General features: G+C 31.8%; 2 protein-coding genes across 2 annotated transcripts; one reads left to right on the top strand and one right to left on the bottom strand.

Annotated features, from left to right (window-relative positions):
• Nucleotides 1-1016: 1016 nt before the first annotated feature.
• LOC110686590 (protein FAR-RED IMPAIRED RESPONSE 1-like) lies at nt 1017-3289 on the top strand. The gene is made up of 3 exons (XM_021863198.1): nt 1017-1443; nt 1603-2252; nt 3284-3289. Exons 1-3 carry the CDS (start codon nt 1017-1019, stop codon nt 3287-3289), a joined length of 1083 nt encoding a protein of 360 aa, XP_021718890.1.
• Nucleotides 3065-7964, bottom strand: LOC110686582. Its single transcript, XM_021863191.1, has 7 exons — nt 7680-7964; nt 7354-7410; nt 5894-6741; nt 5564-5750; nt 4564-4809; nt 3530-3739; nt 3065-3355 (listed from the first exon to the last, which is right to left on the bottom strand). Exons 3-7 carry the CDS (start codon nt 6730-6732, stop codon nt 3350-3352), a joined length of 1488 nt encoding a protein of 495 aa, XP_021718883.1. The 5' UTR covers nt 6733-6741; nt 7354-7410; nt 7680-7964; the 3' UTR covers nt 3065-3349.
• Between the last annotated feature and the right edge of the window lie 863 nt (nt 7965-8827).

Below are 8827 nucleotides of genomic sequence, written 5' to 3'. Positions count from 1 at the left end.
GTTCTAATAAAAGTAGTATGCTCATTTGAAAAATGAGCATTAAATTATTTGCTCATTTGACAAACTGTTTTGTTCTTTAAATAGGTGAATATTGGTCCTGTTACAACTTTTCGAATGATGAAGGAAATTGTTGGAGGATATGATAACATCGGTGCATCTAAGCAAGATTTCAAAAAATTTCATAGAGATTTGAAAGCATACATTCAAGGAAGTGATGCTCAAATGTTCGTGGATAACTTTACCAACAAAAAGTTAATGTGGAGCGCTTTTTTCTTTGATTTTGAGATGGATGATGATTATTGCCTTTGTAGAGCATTATGGGCTGATCCCCTTTGTAAAAAGATTTACGCTCTATTTGGTGATATGGTATCCTTTGATACCACATACCAAACCAATAGGTAATTCATAAAAATCACAAATCATTTTTATGTTATAACTATAGCTTAAATTAATAACTTTGTTTTAAATGAACTTAGTATAACTGTTTGTTTATTTCACAAATGAGCATTGACTTATTTGCTCATTTCAGAAATGTGCGTTCAATTATTTGCTCATTTGACAAAAAAGCAAACAATAGCATTGAGTTATAAGCTCATTTGACAAATGAACAATCAATTATTTGCCCATTTGTCAAATGAGCATTGAATTATTTCAGTAGCTGATGACAATTCTGATTTCATAATCTGAATTTAGATTCTATCACAGATTGTGAGTGCGTGTATGTATGTGTATATGTGTGTGTGCGTGTGTGTGTCTGTGTCTAAGTACGTGTGTCTGTGTATTTATGTGTGTGTGTAGTTATTTGATCATTTAAAATTTAATCTGTATGTGTAAACAGGTACAACATGGTGTTTACTCCATTTACAGGGGTTGACCATCATAAGAGCTGCATTACTTTTGCTGCTGGTTTCATAGCAAAGGAAGATATAGTGTCATTTGAGTGGTTGTTCAGATCATTTCTCAAGGCAATGGGTGGAAATGAACCGAATTGTATGATTACAGATCAAGATTCAGCAATGAAAATTGCTGTTAAAAGTGTGTTTAACAAAACTGAACATCGCTTCTGTATGTGGCACATAATGAAAAAGTTACCAGATAAGGTGGAGAAATCAATCATGCAAGAAGAAACTGATTTCCTAAAAAAATTATGTGCTTGTGTTTGGCATCTTGAAATTGAACCTGCTGAGTTTGAAGAAAGGTGGAACAAGGTGATGGTTGAATACCACTTGGAAGAACATGAGTGGTTAGGTTATATGTACAAGATAAGGAACAAGTGGATTCCGGCGTATTTCAGAGATGTGTTCCTTGGAGGAATAATGCGTACAACATCAAGATCCGAAAGCGAAAACAACTTTTTTTGCTCCTTTATCAATCCTCATGTGTCACTTGTTGAGTTTTACTTGAGATATGAAGCTGCAATTGATGCCCAGAGACACACTCAAGGTCAGAATTATAATGATTCAAAGCACAAATATCCTGAGTGCAAAACACCACTAGGGATAGAAAAGCATGCCTCACATTTATATACTAACTCTGTCTTTTATGAATTTCAATATGAGGTTGAAATTGCTTGTTTTTCATGTGGTGTTGATGAATTGAAAGAAAATGGATTGGAAGTTGCAAAAGTAAGTGAAGGAAATCGGATTAGAACATTTGATGTTGTGTTTAATCCAACTAACTTTGACACCACATGTTCTTGCAAGTTGTTTTATAGACAAGGAATTCCATGTAGACATATGATTTGGGTTTGGAAAGCAAAAAGGTTTGAAACCATTCCTGAGAAGTATATGCTACACGGATGGACTACTATGGCACTGAAAAAACCAAATTTTGACTTGGGTGGAAACCTGTTGGAGCAATGTGCTAATTTAATTGACAAGAAAAAATTGTTAAATGATTTATGGTCAGAGATACACACTTGTGTAAGTTTGGCAGAAGGCAATGATGAAGATATTCAAGATCTTGTGATAAATCTTCAAGGAATAAGAAAGGATTTGGAGGCTAAGAGGATTGCAAGGAATAATGAAACAACAGGAAGTGCAAACAACAAAGGACAAGACATTGAGCTATTGATTGGAGCTAGTGTGCCAACTGAAATAATTGTCAAACCTCCAAAAATTTCAAAGAATAAAGGGACTGGAATTCATGTATCAAATGTAGAGACTTCAAAAGAGAAAGGGGCTGAGATTGATGTGCCAAATGTTGAAACAAGAGGTAGAAGTGCAAAAAGGCTAAAGGGAGAAAAAGAAAAGGTTATAGAACAAAACCAGAAAAAGAAGAGATTATGTAGAGGTTGTGGTGAATTGAGTCATCATGATATTAGAAATTGTCCAAACAAAGTATAATGATACTTTTATACAAATATAAAAGTTAATATTTTTATATAAATATATGATTTAGCATTTTGTGTTTTAAATTTTGTTGAAATGAGCAAATATTTTGCAAGCTCTGTTTATCTATCATACACACATATGTAATTATACCAAAGCTATTGTAATGTCCTTGGTAACAGAAATAGTCCAATCCAAGATATTATACAATGAGTTCAATAAAGAGAACATACCCTAATCTTCAAAATCATAGAGGCTAAATTAACTAGATATTTGCTGATATTTGTATAATGATACTTTTATACAAATATAAAATTTAATATTTTTATATAAATATAAGATTTAGCATTATTAATTTGGTCATTTGGCAAATGAGCAAATAGTTAATACTCATTTGTCAAATGAGCAAATAGTTAATACTCATTTGTCAAATGAGTAAACATTCCTTTTAATAATACATTAAATCAACAACCATTTCTTTGCTCATTTGTGAAATGAGTAAGCATTAGTTTCCTCATTTTTTAAATGAGCAAATAATTAGTTACTTATTTAAAAAAATAAGAAAACATTTCTTTGCTCATTTAGCAAATGAGCAAATAGTCAGTTGCTCAAATAGTTAATCAGGAATTTAACAAATGACAAACAACTTAGTCAATAAGATAGAAAATCATATCCATTACATTGACATAGAAAAATTTATACTTAGAAAATCCTAACAACATCATAAAAACATTAGATCAACTAAGAACATTTATCACATTTGTCCTATTAAGAACATCATAAAACTAACACTTCTATTGTTCTGTACAAAAACTATACAAATCCTAAGAACAATTGATCAACTTCAGTCTTCAATTCTCTCCGTTAATTGCTCTTGGATTGCTGCCCCTAGCTTTCTTCAGCATCACTTGCTTCCTCAGCCTTTTTTTTCTTTTGGACAACTTGTTTAACAGGTTTAACAGTATTTACTTCACTTGAAATAATTGAGAGGGTATACTTCAAACGAAGTTTGTCAATGATTATGTCCTGCAAAGAGAAAAAATGAAGCAATAATTCAGAGTAAGTATAGGGTAAGTAATGGCTTCATGAATGTATATCAACAAGCTGCTCACAAATTTTAATCTAAAAAGTGCAGATTTCTCATTCCAGAAGAATCAAATTATAAAAATTGCAATTAGACTTTTTCTGGTTAGACTTACATTATTTTTCTTTAAACCTGAATTCCACTTTTGCAAACCCATATATGTTTCCATATGCCTCATCATTACAACACCGCAATGCAAATGATAATCATCTGAAGACTTCCAAGGTAAATCAACCACAACAGACTCCATAGACTTGATTTGTTTTGACAAAACAACACTTTGTATACTTCCTTCACCATTCATGAAATATGAAAATGCACTTTTCTGAAAATGAACAAATAAGTTAAAATAAGAACAAAAACAGGTGGAACAAATATAGTTAGAACAAGCAGAACAAGATCAAGATAAACAACTAAACTCAAATCATTTTTCTAAAATAATCTAACAAAATCTTGAGCCATTACTGCCACCTACCCACACATTACACAATTCTGATTCCAAAAACTAATTTCAGAATCTGATTTTAGATTCTAGTACAGGTTGTATGTGTGCTTGTGTGTGTGTGTGTGTATGTGTGTGTATGTGTGTGTGTATGCGTGTGTGTGTATTTGTGTGTGTGTGTGTTTGTGTGCGCCTGTGTATGTGTGTGTGTGTGCCTGTATACAATCAGAAACTCTCAAACACATTGTTCAAATGCAGAGATGCACATTATGTAGAAAAATAAATCACAGAGTTTTGAAAGTATCCTCTAGAAAAGTTTTACATGTCATATATCCCGAAAGAATCAAGCTGACCATGAATAGATTCAAAGTGAGGTCAGAGACAGAGACTAACAGGAAGCTATTTAAGACTTTGCTTGTGTGTGTGTGTGTGTGTATGTGTGCGTGTGTGTATGTGTGTGTGTATGCGTGTGTGTGTGTGTGTGTGTGTGTGTGCCTGTGTATGTGTGTGTGTGTGTGTCTCTGGCGTGAGTGTGTGTGTGTGTATTTTCTTGTTATGGGAGAAAGAAGAAATTCAGAGGAGAATCCTCTGAAAGGGTTAGGGTACCAGTGATATAATGAGAGGAGATATGAATAAAGAATCTGGTAACAACATGGCAGGCATCAATGAGGATATTAATGATGAAGAAGAAGTGGCAGAAGACATACCAGATTTTTAAGCAATTTCTTATTTTCTCTAGGACCTTCACTGTAATCAATAACCTCAATTGTACCACAGTCTGTGGTGGTGTTAAAACATACCAGATAATAATGATCCTTTTCAAATACCGGGAAAAAGAAAAGCTCAATATCTTTCTTTGGGATGATTGTTTTGATGAATTCCAACTCCACAACCTCACAAAACATTTTATTCCTTTCTTGAGCACGATCACTTTCGTATTGAAAAAGGCAATCCTAAAAAAATAAATAAAGAAAAATACATAAATAAGATGAACATAAATGAAAAGAGTAAATAAGAAATGAGTAAAGTGAATTTGAAATGAGAAAAGTCATAAAATGAGTAAATTGAAATTTTTTTTACAAATGAGAAAGTGAATGTTTTGCTCATTTGACAAATGAGCAAAAAATTAACTGCTCATTTGGCAAATGAGCAAAGAATTAATTGCAGCTATCATTCAATTATTTATGTAATTACAAAACATACAGAATGTTAGTTGTCAGATAGCATCATAAACATAAAGAATTAAGTCCTTTGGTTTAAGACCATATAGAATTATAGATGCAGCATGTCTGTGAATTCTCACTCGTCACTGATTCAGACCATAATACAGGTCATAAATAAGAGTCTGAATTGTGCAGGACCAAAATTAGACCATAATACAACTCATAAACACTGATTATACATTGATTCAGACCAAGGAAGTCAGAATTTATATTATTATTAGTTCTGTATTTCAAATATTTTATCAAAAGATTTTATGTTATTTAGTATCCAATAAGAGACTTGAATTAGTTCAGTATTTAATTTTTGCTCATTTGACAAATGAGCATTGAATAGTTTGCTCATTTGACAAATGAGCAAAGAACTAATAATAGTTTTTGCAAATACAAAACAACATCTACATTCAAATATAAAAAAAATTATATGAAATGAGCAAAGTGAACATGAACAAAATAAAACAAAATAAAATGAACGAGTTGAACTTACAACAGCATTAAGACCAAAAAAGAAACGTCCACAAGAATTGACATCTTTATATTGCTCATTAAAATTCAGAACAGTAGACCATGCATTAATGATATCGCCATGAATTTTGCTCTGAGTTTTTAGCATTTCAAGTTGAAATAGCATTACTTCATTATCAGGCTCACCCTTGCATAAAAACCCTGCATCACTACATATAAGATTTAGGGAAGTTAAAATAATTTCAATCGTAGATATGTAAAGTGAGAATATAGAGCTAGACTTGTTATAAGAAAGAAAAATAAAGTCAGTTGCCAAAATTTCCAGAACTGAAAAAATTGAATAAATACTTACAAACGATTTTTCTTCTCATGAAAAAATGAATCCATAACACCTTTCTGAACTGCTGTTAATGGTGTATATATGTTGATAATCCGAGACTTAAAAGGAGATCTAATTTGCAACGATGGTTGCACTTTACGCTTCTTTGGAATACAACTCTCATTTTCAGCATCTCCTTTTCTCTTAAGCGCAATTGGGTCTTCTTGAGCATTCACAGCATCAGCATCATCAACTGATTTAGAAGCACCAACTTGTGCACTCACAGGAGCAACTACAGGTTCATCAGTAGGTGCAATGCTGGGGGACTTCTCATGAGAATCATCTTGAGAAGAGATTCCTAAGCTGAATGAAGGAGTTCCACATCCTTTGGCAACTGAACTTCTTAAACTATATCTCGTACTTGACTCTCCAAGTTTTTTAAATACATGTTCAGCAACCTTAGGTTGTATGATAACATATGGATCTTCAACATCAGGTATACCACTTGCTATGTCAACACATTCAGCAGCAATCTTAGTAATATCAATTGGTTCTGATTCAATCAGTTGATCAACCCTAGCATAAATTGTAGATTCAGCATGCTTGTCATTGCCTGAAATCTTCGAAAACCTATCCCAAGCTTCAATTACAGCTGGATCTTGCCAATACTGTTCATCTTGGCTAAATGAGAGAGGAATATCTTCAGTCAAAGCTTTAGAGCTCATCTTCTGCTCATCACAAACAGTCATTGCATCTTCCTTCAGCTTTTGAATCTTCTCATTGTTTGGAAAATACTTAACAGCAGTTTCATGTTTTTCACTGAAATCCATGTATGCCAAGACTAGATTTGTAGATGCTGTTGCAAGCTCCATAAGGCATTTCTATAAAAAAAAAAATTAATTCATAATAATGGAAAGAAGCCAAGACCATCTTGAATACTTAAAGGCTTACCAAACTTTAGAGCAAAATCATGATCAGCTTGTTAGAGTTTTCTTTTGCTAACAATTAGAGGATCATTTAACGCTACACCTGGATCCTTAAATCCATTTCCCCAATAGCTAAAAGTCCTTTAATGCAGTAAATTAAAACATAGATGCTCATTTGTCAAATGAGCAATCAATTTTTTGCTCATTTACCAAATGAGCAAATAGTTGATTACTCATTTATCAAATGAGCAAACACCTACACATGTTAATGAGGAGGTTTTACCATCTGAGGTGTTTAAAGCTAATCAGATTTATGTTTAAAGCTAACCAGAAGATGTATCTTAGGGAGGATAGGGATTGGGCTAATAACAACTCGCACACCCCCAACCTTTTAACCCCCTACTCTTTCATCGCATGGCAATCCCCAAATTCACAAAACAACAATACAAATTCACAATTAAGTAAAAAATAACAAAAATTAGGAAAAAAAAACAAAAACAAAAAATGAGCAAAGTCATATAAAAATGAGCAAATTAATATAAGTTTCCAGAAAAGTCATATAAATACCTTCTTCGGATCTTGTTCAATTTCTTCATTTTTTGTATGAATTGGATCAGATTGTTCCTAAAATCAAGCAAAAACAAAAAAAACAAAAAAAAAAATATTACATAATTGTGTAATTTTCATCCAAATCACACAGTATCAAATGAGCAAAAAATAATTGCTCATTTGACAAATGAGCAAATATTTTTTTGCTGATTTAGGAGGTCCATTAATGTGCTATAAAAGCACCACATTGCATCATTTTCCTTAAAGCAAGATTTGTTCCAATTCAATTCTTCAAGCAATGCCAAAGACATAGAAAAACTAAGTATTGGTTACAAGTGAAATACCAGTTTTGGTTGTTTGCTGCCAGAAGGACCAACAAGCTTCTGGTTTTTATAAAAAAACTCCAAGCCTCCCCTTAAAAATTTCCAATTTCTCACGACTTGACAACATATTGGTTGTCCAACCTTTGAGAACTGGAGTTTCTCGTTTGGCTCTAACTTCCTCAATGACAAACTAATCAACGTATAAAAGCTACAAACAAGTAAGATAGAAAAAATTAGTACATTAAAATTAAACAAATAAAAATTAATACATACAATAGCTACAAACAAGTAAGAAAAAATAATTAGTAAATTAAAAATCAACAAATAAGTAAAAAATACTACATTAATAAAACAACAAAAATTAAAGTAATACCATAATAAACAGTAAAGATCCAGGAAAAGAACGAGTTTGACGTTCTTCCCAGAAAAGCTTGGCCTTCACAAGTTAATCAAGGATATACTTGCACCAATTCAAGTCCTTTATTTTATCAACATCAGAAAGAAATGTGAGAATATCAGAATTGATATTCACATTTTGTTTCCCTGAAAAAAAAAATGAGCAAAACAAAAGAAAAATGAACAAAAGGAAATTTAAATGAACAAAATATAATATAAATAAGCAAACAAAATTGAAAATTAGCAAACTCCTATAAAATTTAAACCATGATGTTGACTCTCCACCTTTTCCTGATGATATAACTAATTTATAATATAACTTGAAATTTTTTGACAAGTATGTTAATATGAAGTATGTACCAAATCCTATTCCAAATTTTTTCACCCATCTCATCATTGACTAACAACAATAATCCATCAAAATATAAATAAATAGAACAAAAGATAAATACATATATATATATATATATATATATATATATATCTTATTCTGAAAGTGTCAATAGTCTCTATCTAATGATGATAGATTCAAGTAACTGATTCTATACATATATGACCAACAACTTAGATAATATAATTGCTATATATAGCACACAACTTCTAAGTGCTAACTATAACTAAAAATAAGCAAAATAAAAATAAAAAGTTTACCATCCATCAATGCAGAAACGCATAGCACTACAAAGTTCCTTTTGAACATAAGACCAGCTGAGTTATGCTCTTTCAGAAACTCTTTCAGCTCCCCTATTTTGATAGAGAGTGAGTTGCTTTTG

The sequence above is a fragment of the Chenopodium quinoa genome, unplaced genomic scaffold (genome assembly GCF_001683475.1).
Source record: "Chenopodium quinoa cultivar QQ74 unplaced genomic scaffold, ASM168347v1, whole genome shotgun sequence".
Classification (NCBI taxonomy): Eukaryota; Viridiplantae; Streptophyta; class Magnoliopsida; order Caryophyllales; family Amaranthaceae; genus Chenopodium; species Chenopodium quinoa.
Note: the sequence above shows the minus strand (reverse complement) of the source record. Positions and strands in the feature narration are given on the sequence as shown.

Coding starts and splice junctions, on each gene's coding strand:
- LOC110686590 (XM_021863198.1), top strand. CDS start 1,017: ATGAAAATTGCTGTTAAAAGTGTGTTTAACAAAACTGAACATCGCTTC. Junction 1,444..1,602: donor TGCCCAGAGACACACTCAAG/GTCAGAATTATA, acceptor ATGAATTGAAAG/AAAATGGATTGGAAGTTGCA.
- LOC110686582 (XM_021863191.1), bottom strand. CDS start 6,732: ATGGAGCTTGCAACAGCATCTACAAATCTAGTCTTGGCATACATGGAT. Junction 5,751..5,893: donor CATGAGAAGAAAAATCGTTT/GTAAGTATTTAT, acceptor TCTTATATGTAG/TGATGCAGGGTTTTTATGCA. Junction 4,810..5,563: donor TTTTTGGTCTTAATGCTGTT/GTAAGTTCAACT, acceptor TTATTTTTTTAG/GATTGCCTTTTTCAATACGA.